The sequence below is a fragment of the Chiloscyllium punctatum genome, chromosome 33 (genome assembly GCF_047496795.1).
Source record: "Chiloscyllium punctatum isolate Juve2018m chromosome 33, sChiPun1.3, whole genome shotgun sequence".
In the NCBI taxonomy this organism is placed as follows: Eukaryota; Metazoa; Chordata; class Chondrichthyes; order Orectolobiformes; family Hemiscylliidae; genus Chiloscyllium; species Chiloscyllium punctatum.
The window spans coordinates 8,955,119-8,982,659 of record NC_092771.1 but is presented as its reverse complement, the minus strand read 5'-3'; the positions used below and the strand labels follow the sequence as shown (position 1 = coordinate 8,982,659).

The 27,541-nt window shown below is 48.2% G+C and overlaps 1 protein-coding gene across 1 annotated transcript in view; it reads right to left on the bottom strand.

Moving 5' to 3' along the window:
* Window positions 1-27,541, bottom strand: part of igf1ra (insulin-like growth factor 1a receptor) — a 234,291-nt gene that overhangs the window by 191,596 nt on the left and 15,154 nt on the right. Inside the window, 1 exon segment of the mRNA XM_072552911.1 lies at window positions 10,552-11,100. Within this exon segment, the coding sequence (XP_072409012.1) occupies window positions 10,552-11,100 (549 nt within the window).

Here is a 27,541-nt window from a genome sequence, read left to right as displayed (position 1 = left end):
ATGAGGGAAGTACTCCATTAGTCTGCATTGTCTTGTGTGTTTAGGCAATTGGATGTCAGTTTGCACGGCCATCAATTACAAAGCTTTTTCTCACTCCGAGCTGCACAGTGAACCGTACACATTGCACAACCCAACAGATGACAGTGGACAAATAAATAACAAGCCCCTGAATAACAATATAAATTATCCTGTACAGAATGTTCCAACCGCCATTAGTCAAGGTCCACTGAGCCCACCGCAATGACAAGGGTGGGGGCCATTAAAGGCTCCAGTGTGTGACGGGGTAGGGGGGGTTGCGGGTGGGAGTGGGGGGGCTTCCACACCTCCTGAGGTTCACACAGAATCCCCAGGCAGTGACAGGGCCTGGGCAGTATACTGCTACTGTGTACTAGGAGAGACAACCCTGAGAGACATGCGCCTTAACCAGACCATACCCCTCCCCGACACCACATACCAAACCCGGATCCATCTGCCCAGCCTCCCAGCTCCCCTGCACCCCCACAGACACTCCATATACCCACCCTAAAAACCGCACAGAAACTTCTACCCCACCCCCTCAACGAGACCCCATTTAATCCCCCAGACACCCTTGCTCACCCCTCCCTGAGGCCCTCAGTTAGGGGGATCAGGGTTGATTTAGCCAAAGGCTGAACTCTTTTAGCAAAGGCAAAGGCATTAGGAAATGCAAACATTTCACCCCTCACAGCTCCTGAAGCTGCTCAACAACAAACCTCCATCTCACTGCATACCTCAGACTCCTCCGAAAACCTTCATATCACAGAAACTCACCAACTCCCTGAAGCTGAACACAGTGGTACCCCAGACCCTACCTCTCCTTCCTTGGCGGCACGGTGGCTCAGTGGTTAGCACTGCTGCCTCACAGTGCCAGGGACCCAGGTTTGATTCCAGCCTTGGGTGATGGTCTGTGTGGAATTTGCACATTCTCCCATTGCCTGGGTGGGTTTCCTCTGGGTGCTCCAGTTTCCTCACACAGTCCAAAGATGTACAGGTCAGGGTGGATTGGCCATGCTAAATTGCCAATAACGTTCAGAGATGTGTAAGTTAGGTGCATTAGTCAGGTTGAATGGGTCTGGGTGGGTTACCCATCGGAGGATCAGCATGGACTTGTTGGGCCGAAGGGCCTGTTTCCATACTGTAGGGATTCTGTGTTCCTGATACCGGTCTCCCAAATCCCCCCCACACATCCTCCCCACTCCTGTTCCCCTTCCCCATATTCCGCTCCAAGCCCCGTGCCCCCTTCCCTGTCTCCCCATCCCCACTCCAGCTCCCCCAACACCCCCTATGTCTCTCCCCCAACCCCCGCCCCACATCCCTGACTCTCCAACAATGTAAAATCGTACAATGCTTTTGGCTTCTGGATTGCGCATGGCCTGAACAATGTCTATACAGCGTTCTCAGCATCAGCCTGAAACCACACTTCCCACACATGGTCAGGCCAGCCTTTCCCCTCCTAACGTTATTCTGGTTCAACAGGAGGGAATAGCTTTGCCTCACCTTAGCCCTGCGCCTTATAACCCCATGCTGCTCAAAGTGATGGGCTATATTTAAAACTCCATGTTTTACACACACACCCATGCACATGCAAAGACACATACACATCCCCACACACCAACACACCCCAGACACACCCACACAAACCCTCACAGACACCCCTGCAGACAGACACACCCCCACAGATACACACAAACATAGCCACACAAATGCGCACACTGACACCCCCACACCCCCACAGATAGACACACAAACGCGCACACTGACACCCCCACACATAGACACACACTGACACCCCCACAGACACACACAAACGCGCACTGACACACACACAGACAGACACACAAACACGTACACTGACACGTGCACATCCCCTCACAGACACAAATGTGCATACAGACACACACACCCTCTCACACACACCCTCACAGACAGACACACACACACACAACCTCACAGATAGATACACAAACACACACACACACACAACCTCACAGATAGATACACAAACGTGCACTGACACACACACACACTCCCTCACAGATAGACACACAAACATGTACACTGACACACACACACATCCACGGGCAGACACACACACCGACACACAAATGTGCACACTGACACACACACCCACAGACACACAAACGCGCACACTGACACACACCCTCACAGATAGACACAAAAACACGAACACTGACACACACACCCGCGCACACTGTCACACAGACACCCCCACAGATACACACAAACGTGCACACAGACACACACACACACACAACCAAACCACCAACAAGCCTTCACATGAATCACTGGCATCTGTCTTTCCCGGGGATCACACACAGGAATCAACAAATGGAAGGAGATAGGAGGACAGATCCACCAATCACGTTTACATTCCGGAGTCCTACAATCTGGATTGCTGCCCTTGTGCAAGTAAATATGGGACAGTGAAGAAGGGTGGGAAAACAAAGATTAACAACACTTTTTCAAAAAAAAAATAAGATCAACTTCCAGGTAACATCAGCACACTCCAGCCACTAGTTTTAGGATGTTGTCGAATATTTTTCTAATCGCCCGCACCACAGAAGCGATAATTCCGTTCTTCTCTCCCCCCCAGCCCTCCCTCCGCTCGCCCAAACTCCTGGTAAACAGGCTGGTATTTTCCAAAGCACCAGTACCAACAACAAACAAACCGGGGATCTGGCTCAGGGTCAAGCTCTCTCCCGGAGACAGTGCTCACACTGTTGACTTTGAGACTGGCAGCCGAGTTCCTGCTCCACAGGGAGTTCTTAAAAATCACAGTATGTTCTGTTCCTGCTGACACAACAATATATACTTACGCATGTTGAAGGAAAATCCCACTTCCACAAACAGACTGCAACCTTTCCTGGCTCCAGAGAAGACCAGCAACCTTATTTAAACTCCAGTCACCATCCCAGATCTGCTGGTCTCCGAAAAACTCCCTCTTTTCACACCGGCTTTCCTTTCATTAGGTCAGACCCTCGCTCAGGTGAGGAAGGTTAGCGCTGGGGAATAGGAGACCATCGTGTCTCCCCTATCCCCCTGCCCTCCAGCCTAGGTGCCCAGCATCAGTGCAAGGTCTGGTACAATGTGGTAATCCCCTCAATCTGCTCTGACAGTGAGCCTTATAGTGGACACACTCTCTGCTGCACAGCCTGAAATTCCCACCTACCCGTCTCACAACATCTATTCCCGTAGCATCCTTAAGACTGTACAGCATCCCTAGCCTGGGGCAGGGCGTACGGAGGTGGGTGTGCACACACAAATGGCTGTTTACGAAGGCATTCAGTACGCCTGCCTTCATTGCTCAGATCACTGAGCTTGGAGTGGTACAGGATATTGGAGAGGCCGCTGTTGGCGAGCTGTGCAGAGTTCTAGTTGTCCTGCTCTAGGAAGGATATTAATAAACCAGAACGGGTTCAGGAAAGACTTACCAGTATATTGCCAGGACTGGAGGGTTCGTGTTATAAGAGGAGGCTGGATAGGCTGAGATGTTTTTCCCCCCTGGAGTGTAGGAGATTGAGGACTGACCTTATAGAGCTTTATAAAATCACGAGGGGGTGTAGGTAAGGGGATGAGCAACAGTCTTTTCCCCCGGGTGGGGGAATTCAAACCTAGGGGGCATATTTTTTAAGGTGAGAGGAGATAGATTTAAAAAGGGTCCTGATGGGCAACCTTTTATTTATAACACAGTGTGGCTCATATGTGGAAATGAGCTGCCAGAGGAAGTGGTAGATGCAGGTACAGTTACAGCTTTTAAATGACATTTGGACAGACACATGGATGGGAAAGGTTGAAAAGGATTGTGGGCGAAACGCAGGTAAGCGGGACTCGTCTAGTTTGAGAAACTTGGTCAGCGTGGACTGTTGGAAGGAAGGATTTGTCTCCGTGCTGTATGATTCGATAAAACATTCCCAAACTGTGAGCCGTGACCCCCCCCACCCCACTGGAAGCCACAGGCTCCACGGCCTTCAAAATGGTTGCAAAGGCTCCTTTAAACTAGAGAGTGCCTTTCAGACAGTGCGGTCTGATTGCTGACATCAGCTGAGCCTAAGAACGGCTCACACCCCTGCTAGTCAAACCCTCGGATCCCTCCCCAGCCTGCTCAACAACTCTTCTCTGGAAAGGTCACTGGATCCAAAACGTCAACTCTCTTTTCTCTGCACAGATGCTGCCAGACCTGCTGAGCTTTTCCAGCAATTTCCAGTTTTGTCTCCCCAACAACTCCAATTTTCACCCAAAACATGAGCCATTAAAATGGGATCACAGCAGAAAGAGGGGTTTGGACCCCATGGTCCCATATTGCTCTGCAGGAACTCCATCAAACAGAACGGTCAATTTGCCAGGGGAGTGGACACTGGGGCGAGCGTGGTAGGTTTGAAGCAGTTTGAACAGAGGGCCATGCAGAAGTTCATGGGAGTAAAGCACAGTCCTTGACATCTGAAGGCCTGGTGGCCAATGATGGCGTAAGGAGGCGGGGCTACACAGAGTGTCCAATGGGCGAAGCACAGAGATCTCAGAGCATCGCCAACCTGTAGGTGGTGAACAGCAGGAGGATGCAGAGCCATGGAACTGGGAAACAAGGAAAATAATGCCAAGTTCTTGACAGGCTGAGAGCCAGCGGGAGATCAGTACCAACAGGACTTACTGGCCACTCTGGTCTGAATGATACTGAAGGGCGTCAGGGCTGTTATGGAGGAAGAGGATGCTAAAATCCATTTCAAACAGAACCTTTACAATGGAAGCTTGCATTTTCTAAGTGCAGCCCGAAATTTAACCAAAGCTCTCAAGGTATAAGCCCAGTGACTTACCCACACACTGTACAGGTGTAACCCACAGAGCCAGAGATCTTCCTATTCAGATAACAGGAGTAAATCACCTACCCACTTGTCCAGGTGGGCACCCCACTTGACTACAGACTCACCTAGGCAGAGGTGGGTACTGCAGATGCTGAAGATTAGAGTCAAGATTTAAGTGGTGCTGGAAAAGCACAGCAGCATGTGAGGAGCAGAAAAATCAACACTTCGGGCAAAAACCCTTTATCAGGAAACCGGATTTTGCCTGAAACATTGATTTTCCTGATCCTCGGATGCTGCCTGACCTGCTGCGCTTTTCCAGCAGCACTCTAATTTAGACTCACCCACACACCTGTCCAGGTGGGCACCCCACTGTTACAGACTCACCCACACCCCTGTCCAGGTGGGCACCCCACTGCTACAGACTCACCCACACACCTGTCCAGGTGGGCACCCCACTGCTAGAGACTCACCCACACACCTGTCCAGGTAGGCACCTCACTGCTACAGACTCATCCACACCCCTATCCAGGTGGGCACCCCACCGCTACAGACTCATCCACACACCTGTCCAGGTGGGCACCCCACTGCTACAGACTCACTCAGCCACCCGTGCAGGGGTAGCTCATTCAGAACAAAAGAGTAAAAAATCCCTAATATTTTCAAAGTCAGGGGATTCAACAATTTTCCCCTGCACATTCCCAAACCTTCCAAGGGGAAACTGCACAACATAATTAGATTCAGGATGATAGCTCTCTCTGGACTATCCGACATAGCCCAGTCCAAACCAAATGCCAACTACTGCACAATGCTGACATTGGACTGAACAAGACGCACAAAAGTTATTAAATTTAGTAAATGACTCCAATTAGTCAGCAACTCATAACTAACCAGGAGACACTGGGCCAGTCCCAGGCTGCAGCTGGACAGAATTAGGTCAGGGATGGGAGAGGTGACCAAGGAATTCACTGGTATCAGTACTCAGCACTCCCTCATCCAAGTGACCTTGAAGTGCGCACACACACGGCTCACACTAACAGCCTGTTCAGGCATTAAGTGGAAAAAAAATCAAGGTTAGTTTATCCTAAACTTTATAAAACTTTTCCTTAAATATAATCCAACTGCACATACTCCTGGCTGTAGAAATCCCAGCAAGATGTTCTTGTGGGGGGGGGGGGGGGTAATCTGGATGTTGATATTTGCATATAGACTAAAAGGAGCAGGAACATCGTGACTGTGCTGTTTTTACGTGGAGTTTCATTTGCTTATTACCTTTGCAAACATGTTCGCTCAGCAATACAGCAGTGTGAGCCAACACCGGCCATGGTGACTCCCCCCGCACTGCCGAAACCACCTGGTTCTTTCCACTTCCCTAGCTGGATTCTGGTGGATGAGCTCCGGAGAGAAAATGAATTTACATATCGCTGGCGTAAAAGTCGAGATGCTGTGCAGTCTTTCCACCACGGATTCACCAGTATGGACCAACAGCACCAAACCTCAAACAAGGCATTGTTGGGGAGAATATGCCAGGGAATTATGGTGCTCCACACTCCTGGTTAACTCAATAAAGAGAGGGGACAGGTTCCTGAGCAGATATATTTGGCTAAATTACATCCAGCCATGTCATAGATTTACATATTTTTTCATCTAACCCTGTGCTGTATCTGCCCTGGGGGAGTTTGATGACACCAGTGTAGACAGTGCTTTACTCTGTATCTAATGTCTTACTGTTCCTGTCTTGGGAGTGTTTGATGGGGGACAGTGTAGAAGGAGCTTTACTCTGTATCTAACACTGTGCTGTCCCAGTCCCTGGGAGTGTTTGATGGGGACAGTGTCGAGGGGGTCTCACTGTGTGTGTGTGGTTGCTATCCCCAATCCTTATTCCTTCTGTGATGAGCACAGGAGCAGCAATGTAAAAACAAAACTGCAAACAGCTCATTCAGGAAAAAGATTGCTGATCAAATCACCATGGAAACGGGTTAATGCAACTGAACGCAGATTTGTTTTTATAACCCTGAATTTGATCAAAAGCTAAGGTTCCAGCAAAACCATCACTCTCTTCGACGAACACAACGAAGTCAAAAATACAGCATCTCGGTGACCTATGCAGCCAAGCACACCATAACATGCCTGTGGGCCCGGGGAGTCAGGGAGGGAACCTTAGACAAGCCGAGAGGACAGACCAGTATTCCCTCTTCCCTCCGAGAGAGTCACCATGCTCAGTGTAAATAGCTCTCAATGTTAAATATTTGATACTGAGATGTTATCTATTGCTTTCTCGATAATTAGATTTTGGTCGATGGAATGTCCAATGGCCTGACCGAAAGTGATGAACGCAGTTTCCAATTCATTGGCAATTTGGATCCTGTTACATCGTACAACACCACTCGTAATTCACTCTTACACACATTTCCACAGGATCCCAGCTTCCCGCCCCCTTTCTCTCCCTCGAGCTATTGGCTGGCTTGAGGTGCGGTTTCCCCCTGGCATGGATCGCATTGTGCTGCCTCAGCCAAGCTTTCCACAAGCCCAGTTTGGAGGGGGCTGCTCGACCACACAGTGCATCACAATCCGACCTGTAGAATTAATAGCCACCCCAGAGTGGAACGTGCATCTGCCTTTGTGCGAAGTCAAGAACAAGTGGCCGATTTTACCAGCCGGGACAGCGTGACCAGAAAAAGAGGAGAGCACAGCCAAAGGTCTAACATCTTGATTGCTAACCTGGCGACTCACATTATTTTCACTGGGCAGGGTCAGGCTATAGCAGTGAGGAGAACCTGTCACACACACAAGGCAAGGCTCCAGATGAAGAGGACCCTTTTCTATTAGGAGTCATAGGGACAACAGCGGTCAGGGTACAGTCCCTCAGCAAGACCAGTCTCCCAGCATCTATGAAAGGCATCACTCGTGTGGGAATGAACGGTTGGGGGGGGGGTGGTCTAAAATCACTGTGTTCTAACAAATGGCCAGCAGCCTCTCGTGCCTTCCTCCCAAAGCCCAGCTGCCAGAGAAAGAGGGTTGATTCTCAAATTACAAAACCTCAGGAAAACACCACGTCCGTCATCAAAACTAATGCCAGGGCAGTGAGAACGTCAGCACCATGCATTCTAAAAGGCCCTTCTTAGAACAGAGCCATTCCTCAGTTTGCTAATCATTAATCTTTGACACGACCTTTCCTCCTCACCGGGAGAAAAAAGAGGAAACACAGGATTAAACGGCTGACAGAAACCATTACAACAGTTTTCCACAGCTCCAGCCCTTCTTTCTATTTGAGTGCAACTCCTGGTCACCGTCCATGAAGGTCTGGAAGGTCTCCTCACTCCTTTACTATATGAACATATACATTAGCAGTAGGCCACTCAGCCCCTCTAGCCTGTTTGACTGTTCAAGAAAATCGTGGCTGATCTCTTTGCGTTTTGAATTTGATGCACCCATCCACCCAGCTGATAAACTTTGACCCCTCGGCCTAAAATAGATTCAAAGACACCGCCTCCACCACCTCAAGGCACAGAGTTCCAAAGTCTCTCAATCCCCAGAGGAAACGTTTCTCCTCAGCTTCGTCCTGATTTTTAAACAGAGCCCCTGCAATCAGAACTCATGCAAAAGCGAAAACATCCTTTCTACATTCACCTCATCAAAACAATTCAGGATCCAGATAGTGCAGCATCCCAAGGCACCTCACAGGAGCATTATTAAAGAGGGTTGACGCCAGCTCGGGTCGGGTAATATCAGGTCGGCTGCCAAACCTTTGGTCATACTGGGAAGGTTTAAACAGGGTCTTAAAGCAGATAAACAGGTAGTGATGCAGGGAGGCAATTCCAATGCTTATGGCCTTGGGCAAACTGAAGGCAAACCCACCAATCATGCAGCAACTATGATTGAACCAACCCAACCAGAGAGAGAGAGCTGGAGCTCACAATTTGACTTTGGTGGTCATGTCATAGTCTTAGAGCAATACAGCATGGAAATGAATCTTTCAGTCCAAGTCATCTGCATTGACCAGATATCCCAATCCAATCTAATCCCATTTGCCAGCCATTGGCCCATATCCCTTCCTATTAATATACCCATCCAGAAGCCTTTTAATTGTACCAGCCTCCACCACTTCCTCTGGCAGCTCATTCCACACACACACACACACCTCCCTCTGCATGAAAAAGTTGCCCCTTAGGTCTCTTTTAAATCTTTCCCTTCTCACCCTAACCTATGCCCTATAGTTTTGGACTCGGTCACCCTGGGAAATAGATCTTGTCTATTTACCCTACCCATGCCCCTCATGATTTTATAAGCCTCTATAACCACTCAGCTTCTGATGCTCCAGGGAAAGCAGCCCCAGCCTATTCAGCCTCTTCCTATAGCTCAAACTCTCCAACCACCCTCTCAAGTTTAACAACATCTTTCCTATAGAAAGGTAACCAGAAGTGTATGCAATATTCTAAAAGTGGCCTCAACAAGAACTGGACACACAAAGGGTTCACCACATCCCAGAATCTAAATGTCCCTTCCAAAAAATAGCTTAGCAATACTCCTATCAAACAAAGTTTGCTGACGAGTATATTTGGAATCTCGCAGCCAAGCTTCAGACTTCAGCAACAAGGTAATATCGATCTGAGCAGCTCAAGGACCATGATTGGTCAAAGGATCCTTTGACCTGATTGGTAAAATCAAGATCCAGTAGCCAGGAGTTACCCAAGGATTGATCCCAGGTCTCTACCAGATTACCGGTCTCAACCGCCAGGAGGTATTCTTGTGCAGAGGTGAAAACAGGGGCACAGGTACATGAGAGTGAACAACACAGCTGACCTGGACTAAGATACGGAGTGAGTGAGTCAATGGCCCTGCTTGTACCACTGAGAAGGGCCACCTCTCAGACAGTAATCCTGGACGGATGTCAAATGGGAAGGGATTCCACCCTGGCCATGAGACCCCCATGCTTGCCTCTCGCTCAGGAAGAATGACAACTAGGTTGAGAAACCAGAGTAGGAGAGGCGAACTAGGAACAAGGAGACACACTGAGTGCCCCAGAGTAGCAGTCAGAGTTAAAACATCTGTTGAAAGAGTTCTACATGTCTCTTCTGAGTGGGGATATTTGGTTTCCTGACTTATCTGTTTCCTTCAGGAATTCTCACAGGCAGAACTGTACAGTGCCGAAAGGGGACCAGCTGCATATCATAGACTGAGCTGACAGAAATTCAACTTGTTGGAATAAAAACAGAAAACAAATAATTCTCAATGAAATACAGGTAGATGGAGCAGCAGGTACATTTGCATTATCAGAGACACATCTGGCTCTCTCAGTGTTAGTGAATGGAATACACTGGTTAACTCACTGGGAATAGCACAAATCAGATTCAAACAGAGCTGGACTTAGATGGCAGAGGGTATACACAGATAGAAGACAGTGTTCACCTTTGTCAAGATTCTTTTACATACCATTCAGACTGATGAGCAAACTGTTTATAACAGGGGGGAAGCCTTTGCGGGGGGTGAATGGGAGATTCCGGCTGGTGGGATGCTGTCTAATCTAGATTTTACCTCAGTGAGTAAAATGGAATATTGCACATATTTCAAAACACTACAACTCTCAATATGGTGTTAATGGTGCCTCAATGGAACCTGACTAAAAGACTGTTGCATCAGACACACAATGGGAAGGTGATGCCAAGACTGTGCAGCTGGGGTTCAAACAATTCACAAGAGGCTGATAATCACAACCTACCTTTCTGGCAGTGGTTCGCGTTCCAACAGCGGTAGTTGTACTGGTTGTTCACACTGGTCTTAATACAGAGGGGCTGGTCCTCCATGGTTCCTGGGCAAACATCCCCACACTCGCTCTGCTGCTTATTCCGATCGATATAGTTATTCTCCACAGGATCCAGAATAAAGGACCAGTCAATGGTGGATAGGTAACAGAGGTCATGGTTCTTCTCAATCCGCACAGCGCCCCGTGTGATATTCTGAAGGCTGTACAGCCCAATCTCTTTCAAGTGAATCATTTCGAAGATGACCAGAGCGTAGTTGAAGAAAAGGTTGATCCCACGGATGACGGCGAGGTTTGGGAAGAGGTCCCTCAGCGTCTCCAGCCCGTAGACGCGGTATAGCAGCAGGTAGTCGGTGATAACCGTTAGCTTTGGGAATCGGAGGGCACGGAAGTCTTCTGCTTTGCCGTTGAAGATGAGCAGGATCTGCAGGTAGCCTTCGATTATGGTACAGTTCTCCAGCTGTCGGAGATCACTCACGTGATTCCTGATATCCATACCACTGCATACTGAAAGGGAAACGGACGGTCTGTTATAGCATTTCATGACATAAATATAAAACATGTCAATCCCCTCACACCCTGCCATTAACCAACACATTAAGATTCCACTTTCTGAAAGAAGGGGCTTGCTGTCGAAGCTTGTCATCTTGCACTCATCAGGACACGTGCAAGAATGCCAAATTTTCTAGGGAGCAACAATTTATACTTCATCAGGAAAGGGTGCTCACTGGCTGAAAATTCACCGCCGTGCTGTGGAGAATCAGTATCCCTAGATCTTGGCTTAAATCAGAAAAGGCATGACGCCTGGCGTTATGGACCAGACCAGAACCAACTCAAAACACTTTCAGAAGGTAGCCTAGACACTAACCCTTATTTATTTTTAAAGGGAAATGTGAACTGTCATGTTCCAGATGCACTGCACCTGATCAAACTACTCAATGTTAAGCAAAGCACTGTAGTTAAAACACTACCAAAGAAAGAGGAATTAGAATAACTTAACTCTTATTAGAAAACTTAAGTCCAAAGATGTGCAGGTCAGGTGAATTGGCCATGCTAAATTGCCCATAGTGTTAGGTGCATTAGTCAGAGTTAAGTGGGACTGGGTGGGTTACCTCTTCAGAGGGTCGGTGGGGACCTGATGGGCCGAAGGGCCTGTTTCCACACTGTAGGGAATCTCTAATCTCTCTAATCTCTTAACATAAGAATAGGTACAGCAACTATCATGAATTAACTGTTCCAATATAGTAACATCCCCTAGACACACCCCTTGGCAAAGGTAGGCATTTCTGACACAGATTCTCACATGCAGTTCTCCCATCCAGGAGGAAGAAACATCAAGAGAAAAATTCAGAGAGGTATTAGCCAGGAGGAGTTTCCAACTCTGTTGAGACCCCAATAGCTCTGATGCAACTGAAGAAACAAAACCCAGAGATCCTAATCAGAGAGAGCTGACCACACTCACTCAGCCTGTTTTCATAAAAAGGAGAAAGGGAGGACTGCAGATGCTGGAGATCAGAGTAGAGTGCATGGTGCTGGAAAAAGCACAGCAGCTCAGGCAGCTTCCACGGAACAGAAGAGTCGACGTTTCGGGCGTAAGGTCTTCATCAGGAATGCTGCCTGAGCTGCTGCGCTTTTCCAGCACCACACTCTCGACTCCCAAGCTATTTACTCAAGTGTCTTAACTAGCCAGCTTGGTACCTCTATCTTACATCCTCTCCAAACAAAAACCACTCCAGGACTAAATAACTTCTTTAAGTGACAGCATCACCATGCTGGGCATAGTCCTTTCCCCTGTCACGGACGTGCCCGAGACATATCAATATTTGTGGTTGCCAGCCAGTGTAGGTGAGCCCCATTGTAAGCCTGACTGATGATATTAAATTGGGTGTTAGTGTAATTCTTTGTACGGCTGGGATTACTCAGGAAGTAGGCAAAAGTGAGGACTGCAGATGCTGGAAATCAGAGTTTAGATCAGAGTGGTGCTGGAAAAGCGCAGCAGGTCAGGCAGCATCCGAGGAGCAGGAAAATCAACATTTCGGACAAAAGCCCTCATTACTCAGCAAGTGCTATCCAAAGACATTGATGGATCCACGAAGGAATCTGAACATGTAAATGACAACACTAAGTCCCGCCACGGACTGGCCTACACAGAGCAGATGGATATTAGCAGGATGGAGTCAGGAGCCATTTAGAACATCACAGTGTGGGGAGAGGAGGGAAAGTGAAGTGAAAATACTGCCAAATTAACTTGATTGAGAGTTCAAAATATAAAAGATCCAAATAACACCCACTTTCTAAATTAATTATATATTTCCTGAAGCTCCGATTAAGCAGCCAATACTACTCAGGAACTTTAACAAAAGCAAATTAGAAAATCAGAGGGTCCTGAGCCAGATTTGCATTCAACTGGAACCAAAAGAGATTCACTGCAGGAACAAAAACAAAAGCAGCTTCAAATTTGAAGGAACAGTCAGCAACTTTGCATATTAAAATGTTCATCCAGAGCAAAGCTTCCCAATTTTGGGGGTCTGAAGAGTCATCAAGACTCGAAACATTAGCTTGCTCTCTCCCCACGGATGCTGTCTAACCCACCGTGATCTCCAGCATTTGTTGTTTTCAGTACAGGTTCCAGCATCTGCAGGAATTTGTTCCTAATCCAGTTGTCCCAGTAACAATCTCACCGAGGGGTTCCCGAATTTACAAGCCTTGAGATTGGGTCACTGTAAGAAAAACATTTGGGAAACACTGCTCCAGAGCAAGGACCGCTGCAAGAGCACAAGACTGCAACTGGTTTAAACTAATTCCTGGCAGTCATCACAGAACAGAAGCCAGCCAATGGGTGAGTCAGGATCAGGACCAGGCCCAGTTCTCAGTGCAGTCATCCAGTTGGTCCCATTTCCCTGCTCTACCTGACATACTTATCTCCTTCAGGTGCCCATTCAATCTCCTTTTGAAACAGTTCACCATCTCTGCTTCCAGCAAACTCCAGGATTTCAGGACTAACTGTGTCAAATCATTCTTCCTCACAGCTTCAGCATTGCTTGCCCTGAACATTGTAACTTTGTCCTGAAGTCCTTGCTCCACCACCTAATGCAAACAAATCTCGCTTTGTCCAGCACTTCTCCATTGTGCGAGTGTCTTTAACTTGCTCAGAAGTTAAAAGCGTTGCTGGTTAGATCAGTATTTGTTTCTCAGCCTCAGGTCAAAGAGCTTCCTTGGGTTGGAAGTGCACCCACAGATCCACGATGGAGGGGATTCCAGGACTTTGACCCAGCAACATGCTCCCAATTCAGGAGAAGAAGGTGGTGTTCCCATTTATCTGCTGCCCTTGTCCATTACGATGGAGGAGATTCGGGGTTTAGGAGGTACTGTTGGAGGAGCCTTGGCAAATTATAATCTAACTGCCTCTAACACCTCACCCGCCAGTATCCAGACTTCTGTAACCCAACCTTGGCGCTAAAACCCCTCATCTGTGGAAACATTCTGGTGAACCCCCCACTCATACCTTTACTGCAGTGAAGCAGGATTCAAACAGACTAAACTGTCACCTCATCGCATCACTGTGGTAGCCAACCCCATAACGCCTCAATGTCCACTGAGGACACATTGGCTCCAATCCTTCAGACAGACAGAAACACTCTCTGAACGGTTCCCACTGGTTATCAAGCTAAAGCTATATACTGACCTACACAGTCCAGGTAGGTGACTAGTGGGTGTCAAATTAACCTAGCTCAGCCTCTGTGGTGTATGAAGGAGATACAACACACCTCAACAGACAAGGAGAAATACTGCCACTCCCAAAAATCACCCAGTGGCTACCATTAGAAATTGCCCACCTTTATGCTATACATCTTCTCACGCTCTCTTCAAAAACAGATTTTTTGGGGGAACAGTAGGGAGGTGTTGGCAGGATTCCTGAGGTCGATTACTAGCTTGGTGAGTTCCACAGCCAACATAACCTGGTGTGGGTCTCCAACCTGGGGCTTCTGGCCCACAGATAGTAATGCTACTGCAGCACCACAAGACCACTCCAGAATAAATGACTGAGGCTGCACAGTTAACATCTAACAAATAACCAGGCTGGACGTGGTCACAGGCTCTGCAAATAAATACACTTAACCTCCAAGCGCTCCCCCTAGTTACCCTAATGCCCGCCAGAACTTTGAACTGATCCAAAACTCTGCTTTCTATATGGGTTCACAAAGGAGTCCGTTTGGATGCAAGTTGGAACACAATGCAGGCCAATTTAAAGGAGCCATTTGCACGTACAGGAAATGTTCATATGTCAGACATTTACAATCACACCCCGAATGGGATCTCATTCCTAAGTACCAGCGTTGCTAAGTCAGGGTCAGGCATTTATAACTCGGGGAGCCAGTGTTCTAATTCAGATCAGAAGTCACACAACACCAGGTTATAGTCCAACAAGCTTATTTGAAATCAAGCTTTCAGTGCGTTGCTCCTTCGTCACCGTGATTTCAAATAAACCTGTTGGACTGTAACCTGGTGTCACGTGACTTCTGACCTCGTCCAGCACCTCCACCTCCACATCATGGCCAATTCAAATCAAGTCCCATTCACCTATCGCCTGCACTGACTGATATTTAAACATCTCATCCCTGTTTTCAGGTCCCTCCCGGTCATGCCCCTCCCAATTCCTGATAACCTGCAGTCTCTTGGTTTTCCTCCACTTCTGGCCCTCTTGTACATTCCAGAGTTCCATCACTGCACCAACACCGGGCTCTGGAACGCTCAAAGGGCACTACACAAAATGCAAGCTGTTGCTCTCCAACTGGGAGAAATCTGGAGGAAGAGCCTGGCCCTATTGATGCAGACCACCAAAGGGCAGGAGAAGTTAAATGAAGTGGTAACGGTTAAGCAAAGCCAAAGCTTGTAAAATAAAGAACACTGTGCTGGTTTCACTTACAGAGTATTTTAATCTCGATAACAGAAGTGATGCTATCCCCTTTCAATTGAAGTTACTGTACAGCAAACATTCACAAACAGTTCGATTTTAATTTGTTCAAATACCAGCATTCACTAGCGTTTACACAACACGAGGCACTGGAAGCATAAGATCTTTATCACGTAAATTGGTTGTTTTCACATCATACACCATATGCAGTGGGACTCACCTCTTACTGCAATGGGAAGGGAAGAATTGGGACAAGTTGCACCCTTATCAATAACACTTGCAAGCTTGGTTTAAAATTAAATTAAGCATTCACTGCTTTGCCTTCCCCGCACTCTCTCAAATCTCTCCTACTACAGAGTCATGGAGATGTACAGCACAGAAACAAACCCTTTGGTCCCACTCGTCCATGCTGCCCAGATATCCTAATCTAGTCCCATTAGCCAGCACTTGGCCCATATCCCTCTAAACCCTTCCTATTCATATACCCATCCAGATGCCTTTTCAAATATTCTAATTGTACCAGCCTCCACCACTTCCTCTGGCAGCTCATTCCATACATGCACCATCCTGTGTGTGAAAAGGTTATCCCTTACATCCTTTATAAAAATCTTTCCCCCCACACCTTATTATGCCCTCTAGTATGTGACTCCCCCACCGTGAGAAGATGACCTTGGTTATTCACTCTTTATAAATCTCTATAAAGGTCACCCCTCTGGCTCCGACATTCCATGAGCCATATGATTCATTCACCTCTCCCTCCCAGTCAAACACTTCAATCCCCACATCTGCTGCAGAAGGAACTCTAGATTCCTATTACCTCGTGTGAGCAAAGAATATTTTTCAATTTCACTCTTAGACATGGTCTTGAAACTAAAGCAAATCTTAGCAGGACTTATACACTTAATGGTAAGGTCCTAGGGAGTGTTGCTGAACAAAGAGACCTTGGAGTGCAGGTTCATAGCTCCTTGAAAGTGGAGTCGCAGATAGATAGGATAGTGAAGAAGGCGTTTGGTATGCTTTCCTTTATTGGTCAGAGTATTGAGTACAGGAGTTGGGAGGTCATGTTGGAATATTGCGTGCAATTCTGGTCTCCTTCCTATCGGAAAGATGTTGCGAAACTTGAAAGGGTTCAGAAAAGATTTAAGGATGTGGCCTGGGTTGGAGGATCTGAGCTATAGGGAGAGGCTGAACAGGCTGGGGCTGTTTTCCCTGGAGCATCGGAGGCTGAGGGGTGAGCTTATAGAGGTTTACAAAATCATGAGGGGCGTGGATAGGGTAAACAGAAAGGTATTTTCCCTGGGGTCGGGGGGAGTCCACAACTCGAGGGCATAGGTTTAGGGTGAGAGGGGAAAGAGACCTAAGGGGCACCTTTTTCACACAAGAGGGTGGTGAATGGGTGGAATGAGCTGCCAGAGGAAGTGGTGGCAGGTGGTCACAGAAAGAGTCCCCGTCTTTCTTCGAAACATAGTTGTGCATGTTCTGAATTACTTCCTTGCCATTTTTGCATTAGTGACCATAACCTTTTTGCTTGGGTTTCCCAATCAACAACATCAAGAGCTGCAACACCCCTGAGAGCAATAGCAAGCCAATGGTTGCACAAAACTAACTGCAAGAGCCAGAATTGAAAACACTGCGCATCTGCTGCTTTACTGGGGATCAATCCAGAAAGTAGCAGGCAAGGCAAAGCAGATTTCAACATTGATATCCTGGCTAAGCTCAGTGCCAACAAGTTCAACTCTTCCCATTGCTTGCATATGTTCCACAAAGCACTAACAACTCTCTTCGACTTTGTTCAGGCCGCAGTGTCAGATGATGAGTGTTACAGGGTTTCTGAACACAGGAGGCACCATTAGCTGAACAACATCCTGTTCTTTAACTGCAACTTCTACCTCCTTGCCTAGATCACTGCAAATCGCACCTACCCTCAGTACACTGAGCTCAGGAACATGATGAAGTTTGTTGACGGGGGGGATGCAAGGATTAATGGCGGGATGTTCACCATCCCCTCCGGCAGCATCCATGCGATAGCAAGGAGTGCTACACTATCCGAGGCGCCTTTTATAAAAATATTACGGCTGCTGTCTCCAGTTGGGGGATGGGATTCAACAAACCCCATGGCATCGTTCACAAGAAGTTCCCCAGGGCAAATCCCACTTGGCTGCTAGCAGGAAAAGGAACCGGTGACTTTGTCATGAGCTTGTTGCAGTTCAGGAGCTTACTGCATGTAAACTGGCTGCCATACTCTCTCCACCACAAACTGGAGTTTCATTCTAAAATGTAAAGCTTAGTTATAAATTACTGCCGGACAATGAACTGTTTGACATAGATGCACAGCATAATGACGTACAGATGGAAGCAGACCCTTCGGTCTTACTCGTCAATGCCGACCAGATATCCTCAATTAATCCAGTCCCATTTGCCAGCACTTGGCTCATATCCCTGTAAACCCTCCCTAGTCATATATACATCCAGATGCCTCTTCAATGCTTTAATTGTACCAGCCTCCACCACTTCCTCTGGCAGCTCATTCCATACATGCAACTTTTTCATGCAGAGGGTGGTGCACCTTAGGACCCTTTTCAATCTTTCCCCTCTCACCTCAAACCTATGCCTCTCTAGTTTTGGAGTCCCCTACCCCGGGAAAAACACCTTGGCTATTCCCTGTATCCATTACCTTATTTTGTACGGTAGGGGTTTTGCAGGGGGTTTAACAGTGATGAAGAGGTGTCTGTCAATCACATGCTTCAGAAGTGGGAAGTCAGCAAGAGCTGAGGGATTGAGGCCAAGAGGAAACACAAACACCATCCAGAGTATGAATCAAGCTCATCTCTTTCAACACTGTAGTTATCCTTGTGATCATGTTCAATTAGGTGGATAAAACGTTCTCCGCCCCACACCCGCCGGTTTGTTTTCTGCATGAATCATCGCTGATGGACCCACTGCAAAGTGTGGTGAGGGCTGAAGAAACAGGATATAAAGTAGCGGTTTCCCCACAGCACAGGGCATGGTGATCGGCACAGGCTTGGAGGGCCGAAGGGCGCGTTGCTGTACTATACTTCTCTCATGTTCTTTTTGAAGAGGGGGAGAGCAAGAGAGGTCGAGAGTTCAGGCCAGGTGTGACGCAGAGCAGAGAGAACGCCACTGGCCTCAGGTTCGATAGCCTGAATGTTGGCTGATCAAACCAAGGACTGGTGATACTGCCCGTTCCCTTTCCACCTTTCCTTGCAATCTCCTCCATCCCTCAGTACTCCTCCAGTTCCAGCCTACTGCATGAAACTTCTGGTCACCCTGCCCCAATACTGCAAGCTGCTCAGAGTCAAATTCAGTTGGGTGATGGTCCTGTGAAGCCCAATGGGATGCTCCACTGTCTTGGAAGTGCTATATTAATGCAAAGTTATCTTTATAGATGAGGTGTTACCATTCACCTCAGTAACCCTAAGCTGTCCTTGGGAGAAAGGTCTGTTGTTCAATGTCCTGCAGCCTGGGAGTTGGGCGATACCAGAATTACCCAACTCTGATTCTGCCCTCACTATCAGTTGGGGACTGGCCTAATGTTGAGAGAGAGAGAGAGAGAGACTTGGCTAAACACATACAAGGTACACCTAGTTACTTCACAGGCCCCACGACACCTGGGAAGGTGAACAGCACATGAGCCTTTATTATTGTTGAGAATATGTACTAAAGGACCATCTGGGAAAACTGCTGGAAGATAGAGTTATTGTGACCCTTTCATGGTGGGAAAGCGGTCTCCCATGTCATTAATTGAAAATGAAACCACTGTGTTCTGTGGAATACCTGCTGTTTACTGGAATTCAAGTGACCTTGGAGAAACAGCTAAGCAAAGCTTTCAAGGAGATAAGAGATCAAGTTGATTGACTTAATTATTGAAAAAACCTGGTTTTGAGAGCCCTCGGGGCCCCAATGCTAATAGTTGCCTAGCAACTTTCTCTAAACATAAGACTTCTGTCCTAGAGTAATCCTGGATCTACGATACATTCTCATGAAATCCGTTCCTCAGTTGGAGTCCCTGGAAATTTGATATCATTTCCAAACACCAGTATTTCTGTCCACCTGGTAAAATCTGATGTGGTGGACTGAAACCAATCCCCAACAACCAGAGTCCAAGTGTGCATGTCTGCGTGTTGGGAGGGTGTTAACACGTGTCTGGGGGATGTGTGTGTGCACAGGTCTGGGGGATGTCTGCGTGTTGGGGGGAGATGTTTGTGTGTGCCTGCGGGTGTGCACGTGTCTGCGTGTTGGGGGTGTTTGTGTGTGTCTGGGGTGTTTGTGTGTGTCTGGGGGAGTGTGTGGGCCTGTGTCTGTGTGTTGGGGGGTGTTTGGGTGTGCGTGTGTCTGTGTGTTGGTGTTTGCATGTGTCAGGGGGTATGAGTGTGTCGGGGGTGTGCATGTGTCTGCATGTTGGGGGGGTGTTTGCTTCTGCCTGTGTGTCAGGGGGTGTGCGCGCCTGGGGGTGTGCGTGTGTGTGTTGGGGGGGGGGGGATGTTTGCATGTTGGGTGTGGGTGTCTGCATGTTGGGTGTGTGCACTTGTATCTGCAGGTATGTCTGCATGTTGGGGGAGTGTTTGCCTGTGTGCGTGCGCCTGGGGGTATGCATGTCTGCGTGTTGGGGGATGTTTGCATGTTGGGTATGTGCGTCTGCGCGTGTGTGTGCGTGGTGGGGAGTGTGCATGTCTGTGTGTTGGGGGGGGGGGGGGGGTGTTTGCATGCCTGCATGTGGAGTGGGAGTGTGTCTGTGACTGCGTCTATGATGGGAGAAGTTGGGGGTTGGGGGGGGGGGGGGGGGGTAGAAAGAGTTTGGTTTGTGTGGGGTGGGTGGGCGTCTGCACATGCATGGGGTGATGAATGCTTCCTGTTATTGAGATGGGTTCTGAGGAAGGGTCACTGGACGTGAAACGTTAGTTCTGCTTTCTCTCCAAACGTGCTGCCTGACCTGCATGAACGCATTGAATACATGGCTCTTTTTGGAAAATGTTAAAGGAAAGATCATGCCATTCAAACCTCACGTTTCACATTGCCAGTGTGTCCCAGAGCATTGAACAGCTAATTAACAGTAACCAGAGAAGGACAAAATAATAAATATTAGCGAGGGCAGTGTGATAACTCATGTTTAAGATGGAGTCCTGGGTCTAATACATGGACTCGAGCGCACAGAGGGCATCTTGGTTTTAACTTGCATTCAAAAGCCAGTGCAACGCTGTCAGTACAGCCTTGATTGAAAGCGACCACATACTGGACAATGGATTCAGAAAGCTGTCAAGATTAGAGTGGTGCTGGGAAAGCACAGCAGGTCAGGCAGCATCTGAGGAGCAGGAAAATTCGACATTTCGGGCAAAAGCCCTTCATCAGGAATGAGGCTGGGATTCAGAAGGCTAACAGTCTGAGTTAGTCACCCAAACATAGCCAAAGAGACAGGAGCATCACAACGTACTGACTGACACGACCCTCTCCCCAGTCCCAGTACAGGATCTCTTCCTCTGCAATTGTCTTAAATCGGGTAAACATTCCGCACAAAGACACACAGAAGATAGAGCAGGCTGCAACACATCAGTTGTGCGTGCTACAACTTTAATCTTAACAGTGACAGATCTCTCCTGACTTTTATTTCCAAAAAAAAACCCATGCCATGTGTTAGTGGTCAAGACGACTGCACTACATTCTGCGTCTACCAATTTTCCAACAAAAAAATAAATAAACAGGCGGCAAAACAATTCCATTGCATAATCGAGTTGGGCCTTGATGGCCAAGACTTGTCTGTTCCTAGATGTGATTTGGCATCCTGTAAGCTGTAATTACTGATCCCATAAAGATTGATGTTATTCACCAGTTCCCCTCATGCACTGATGTGTTTTTAACTCCCCACCTTCACTTCCCGGAGTTGGAGGGTGAGGGTAGGCAGGAGGACACTGATTCACAGAAAGGTACAGCCACCCAGCAATGACGACTTGGCAGGGGTGCGTTGGTACATCAGGGACGGGAGGTCACGAGGAGGTCACAGCCTGGCACGCCGTGCGTCACTCAGAACCACAAGTCTACCAACGACTGCGGCGTGGACAGTCGGCAGAGGGGGAAATCCTGCGCGTTCCACCCTGGAGATCGGAAAACCAAAAACGCAGAGGGAGGGAGGGGTGCAGTGTGAGCTCAGCCAACAGCACTTTCCTCTAATTACATTCGGACTGCCGCTCAGCGCACACAAGCTCAGCCCTTCCGCTGCCTCAGGAGAGAGGCAGGAGCTTGCGTCACCGTGCGATTCCGCAAATCCCAAACATTGGGGGGGGTGGGGGGGGCAGCACGAGAGAATGTTTGGTGGAATTCAGCTGCCTGGTAAGCTGATTTCAAACAAGCCACTTCACAACAGCTGAAAAACAGAGCTGCATAATGACTTCGCCCACCATCACCACCACCCCCCCACCCCTCCTCCTCCAGAAAAACAATTTCACTTCGCAATTTTAAAGTTATGTCAAGTTTGAAACATATGGTACAAGTCTCGTCCATATGGTTGCGTGGAACGTCTTTGTGCAAACACTCACAGTAAACATGACACAGCTCTACCCCAGTGCAGTTAAAGGCACCTTCTACTGCTCAGCATTCTGTACTATCCTCTCGAGCAGCCGACATTTTTTTCAGAAACTGTGACAGCATCCCAGGGAGTCAACTTCAGGAGATTGTCCTGAAGGATCCAAAGGCTCACCGTTTTCCTGGTAGTGGTCAGGACCAGAAGCCCTGGCCCACATTCACACCTTCACATCCTGCCCGTCCTGAAGAATCCAGTTTCAATCCGGCAACTCAGCACTAGGCAGGCGACAGCCTAATAATCCACGGACCCTCTCACATCTGTGCCACTCAAACAGACCGAGATGTTTTTGAAGAGGTGAAAGACGCGCGGAGCCATTACTGCTGGGCCTGAAATAAAGAAGGGCCATCTTCCTTCCTTGTCGTCCCCCGGTTGGAAAGCAATTTGGCCCAAAAGGCGCTACGCAAATGCAAGTCTGCCTTTATCGAGGGGGCGGCAGAAGAGGTTACTTGCCTCCAGCTAATGTTTTCCTCCAACTCAAATGGATTGAGGCTCATTCATACGGCATACAGTTAAAAATTCCAAACCTCGGTGACAGAATCAGGTGAGAGATGGCTCTCTCAGTCGCGGGAAGTTTAACTCAAGTCACTGTTGCTTTCAGCTGCCATGGATTGTTTAAAAAAGAGAGTCCAGGTCAGTCCACACAACAGGTTCACTCTCTCCACTGTCACACCCAGAGTTGCAGCAGGGCGTACTGTCCACACGATGTACTGCAGCTAACTGTCTGAAATTTCAATCAAGAGAAACGACCTGGGTGGAGCTAAGGACTAACAAGGGGCAGAAACACAAGTGGTTGTTATCTGTAAGCCTCTGAACATCAGTGGCAAGGTAGGGGAAGGGATTCAGCAGGAAACTAGCACCGCATATAACAAGGCTGCCGCAGTGATGGTGAGTGACATCAGTCTACAATACAGACTGGAAAACCACATCAGTAATAATACCATAGTAGGCAGATTCCTGGAGTGCATACAAGATGGTTTTCTAGGCCAGGACATTGAGGAACCAACTGGGGAACAGGATGCCACTAATACAGTATTTTAGGTATTTTCACAACAACCTGTTCGGTAACGGTATTTCATACCTCTGGAACTCAGGCCTCCTGGCTCAGAGGGAGGGGCACCACCACTGCATCACAAGACAGCTCATAGTTGGTAGATTTTACGATAGGCATTGGGGTGGGTCTAGAGGAAGGTAAAATTGCAGTGGGGGGGGGGAATGAGAGGGGCAGATTGGGAGGGAGCTGGGGTGGAGAGAGAGGGGCCAGGGTGAGGACAAAGCAGATCGGAGGTGAGGGGGACCGAGGGCAGACAAGGGGAATTGGGAGGTTGGGTGGGGAAGGGTGGGGCAGTATTTGGGAAGCAGGGTGGACAAGGGGTGGAGGAGAAGGGGCACTGTTGAGTGGGTAGAGGAGGAAGGGGGAGCAGACAAGAGAAGGAGGGGGGGGGGCATGAGTCATACAGTACAGAAACAGATCCTTCAGTTTAACACGTCCGCCCCAATCAGGAATCCTAATCTGACCTACTCCCATTTGCCAGCGTTTGGCCCAATTCCCTTTAAACCCTTTCATGGTTGAACCTTCTTGAAAAACTCTGATAAATGTGTCAGACCTGACTTTGCTTGATTAGATTATGACTTTCGAAATGTTACTAGTGCTCATTAATAATCGATTCCAGTAGGTTTAATTGCCCTATAGTTATAGTTTTTTGGCTTTGGATTAAGAATGTCACATTGCGGTTTGATTAAATCCGATGCAGCCAATCTCAGTAGCTGTGTCTTTTAGGTCCCAAAGATGCAAGACATCAAGGTTCAGGGACCGTATCTGCCGTTAGCCCCATTAGATTGTCTAACACTCCTTTAGGTAGAGGGAGAAATTAAGTGCCATTTCCTGTGTTCTATAATGGGATGTTTAAAGTACCTTCCACCATTAACACTGATGCAAAATGTCTGTTTAACACCTCTGCCACTTTCTTGTTTCCCATTTTAGGGGCGGCACGGTGGCTCAGTGGTTAGCACTGCTGCCTCACAACACCAGGGTCCCATGTTCGATCCCAGCCTCAGGCGACTGTCTTGTGTGGAGTTGGCACATTCTCGCCGTGTCTGCGTGGGTTTCCTCCGGGTGCTCCGGTTTCCTCCCACAGTCGCAAAGCTGTGCTGGCCAGGTGAATTGGCCATGCTGAATTGCCACAGTGTTAGGCACATTAGTCAGAGTGAAATGGGTCTGGGTGGGTTACTCTTCGGAGGGTCGGTGTGGACTGGTTGGGCTGAAGGGCCTGTTTCCACACTGTAATCATAACTGCCTCCACAGATCCATTTTGTAAGAGGCTTATGTTCATTTTGTCCTCCCAGTTCCTTTTTTTTAAAATATTCTTAAAGAAGCTCTTACTGACAGTTTCTATTTTTCTTGTTAGTTTGCCCTCATAGGTTATTTTCTCTCTCTTTACATTTTAAGTCCTCCTTTGTTGAATTCTGAATTGATCCCAGCCTTCAGGGCTATCACTGACTTTTGCCTCCTTTATATGCTTTCGCTTTCAACTAATACCCTCCTTAACTTCTTTGGTTAGCCACGGTAGTGGTAGCAGAGAGCCTGGGCATGGACGATTAACCAGTCACATGCACCCTGTCGCCTCTCCCCCCCCCCCCCCGCCACTCCCCAGAAACCTGCCCACAAAGCAGGGAGAAAGGCTACCTCCACCCCCTCCCCTCAGCCTCCAGTGCAGTGAGGGAGGGAGAGTAAAATGAGTCCCCATTCCCCTGGAGAGGAGGAAATGGGAGCACAGGGGTTTACAGACAGAATGGCTGGGGCTGGGAAACAAGCCTAAATGCCATCAGTCTGCTGTGGGCTCAAAGCCAGGACCTGGAGAGATGAACCTGTGTCACTTGCTGTCGATCAGAAACTGGAACCCATCAGCGGGCACGCTGCAGTTCATTATTGTGTCCACTAGAAACCAAGTGCTGAGGAATCATCGGCATAGATGGTTGGCTGGGCTGGAGGGGCCGAAAGGTCTGTTTCCACGCTGTATGACTCTAACTCGTACTGAGATTTCCTTGTTGGTGCAAAGAACAAATCAGATGGAGAAGCTAATGAGACTGAGTACATGGTTGAAACAGTCCATTTTCTACATAGATCACAGTAACACCACACTTTAAAAGAGCAGCATTACAGCACCCTGTATGTCTGCAACCTTTAGATCAGATTCCCTACCGTGTGGAAACAGGCCCTTCGGCCCAACAAGTCCACACTGATTGTCCAAACGGTAACCCACCCAGACCCATTTCCCTCTGACTAATGCACCTAACACTATGGGCAATTTAGCATGGCCAATTCACCTGACCTGCACATCTTTGGACTGTGGGAGGAAACCGGAGCACCCGGAGGAAACACAGACACGGGGAGAATGTGCAAACTCCACACAAGACAGTCGCCTGAGGCTGGGATCGAACATGGGACCCTGGTGCTGTGAGGCAGCAGTGCTAACCACTGAACCACTGTGCTGCCCTCTAAGTTGGACAGGAGAGAGCAGACCCTGTTACTATGTTTAATTTTTTTTGTTTATTGCAAAACATCCAACCTCTGCCTTCTCAGGGAAGCTGACGTTACCAGCACACCTTTGACAGCTAGACATTTAAAAACTAGCCCCTAGTGCCCAGCCAACATTTTAAAGAACTAATTCATGCAACACTACTAATTGCTGAAAATGGAGACATTTTCCTGAAGAAGTTTCTCACCTTAAAGCCATCAGGGCAAATGCAAATGCCTACTTTCCAACTCTCAGAACAACTGGCACTGCAGAAACTCAGGTGCTGATTAGCTCAGCTTTCTTGTCAGTCAGTCAGAGTCATACAGCAGGGAAACAGACCCTTCGGTCCAACCAGTCCATGCCGACCCTAATCCTAAACTAAACTAGTCCCACCTGCCTGCTCCTGGCCCATATCCTTCCAAACCTTTGCTGTTCAGCTATTAATCCAGGGCTAGTTTCTTGTCCGCCTGTCCAATGTAATGTTTGTTGCAGTCCTTGCAGGGTACATGAACACCAACTCACCACCAAAAGACATGGCTCACCATCACTCATATCCTTATACTCAGGTGATGAGGCACCCCAGTTCAACTAGGATCCTGGGACAAGCCAAACAGAGACACACACAGGAATTCCCAGAGGTCTGGCATTCATTGTAGAACTCCATCTACAAACACATCAATTTGGACCCCATTTACCAATCTCTCAGAAAGAGAACCGGAAATATCACCCACCATAACAAACCATGACACAGAAACAGAAAGCTGGACAGAACACCAGCACTTCACCGGAGGCTCACGTTACCGAGCACGTCTGAGAGCAAACCTTCCAGCGCAGCGAGCAAACTTACAACCTGAGCTACAAATCTTCTCCAAAATCACTCACATCTCCCCCCACCACCAGCCCGCTCCCAGCTATAGCAGAGCTCCTTCCGAGCAAACAGCCAGCTGCAGTGAAACCTCAGCACAACAGAGGCAACCTCTGACAAGCGTTCTCCGATCCCAAACCTGACTCTGTTACTCTCTTCACAGATGCCACCAGAACTGAGGAGCGTTTCCAGCATTCTGTTTTTACTTGAGAATTCTAAACTAAAATCGTGGTCGCAAGAGGCAGGCGGCGGACTTTGGGAAGAGCTTTTGACAGCAACCCCTTTGGACAGTGAAGACTGAACAGGATGAGGCCAGTCCACTCTGAATGTCTGCTCCGACATTCAATCAGTTCATGGCTGATCAACTCCACAATCCTGCTATTCCCATTCCCAGGGAAAACAGAACAACCAGAAACATAAGCCACCGTAAATTGTCCTACAGGTGCAATGCAAATGTGGACAGCAGCTATCCCCCCAACACAATGCGGTACCCACAGAAGTATAACCCTGACCTTCCTGTAGCTGGTCTTTTTAACCCAGTGTCCTGCCGACATGCCCCATGTGTCTGTGCTCAGCATGCTGTGGTGTTCCAGTGAATCCCACCACAAACTAGAGGATAAACACCTCATCTTCAGGCCAGGCACTTTACAAATTGCTGGACGTAATATTGAGTTCAGCACCTTCAGGCCGTGAACCCTCTCCCTTCCCTTCTCTTTTAGCTTCACTGATTGTAGTCTCTGTCACCGTGTCCTCTCTCCCTCCACCCGGGGGACTCTCTCTTCATTACAGGCTGGCAGTTAGACACACCACTGTTCTGCCATTCTCACATCCCGATCACTTAGTCTGCACCATCAACACCCATTCTCCACCTGCATTCCAACCTCCCTCCAACTGTTGGATAAATGCTGCACCCCCCCCACCCCCAACCCCACACACTTCACATCAGCCCTGGTGAAGAGTCATCTGGACTCGAAACGTTAGCTCGCTCTCTCTCCGTGGATGCTGCCTGACCCGCTGCGATCTGCACCACGTTTTGTTTTCAGTACAATATTAGCTGA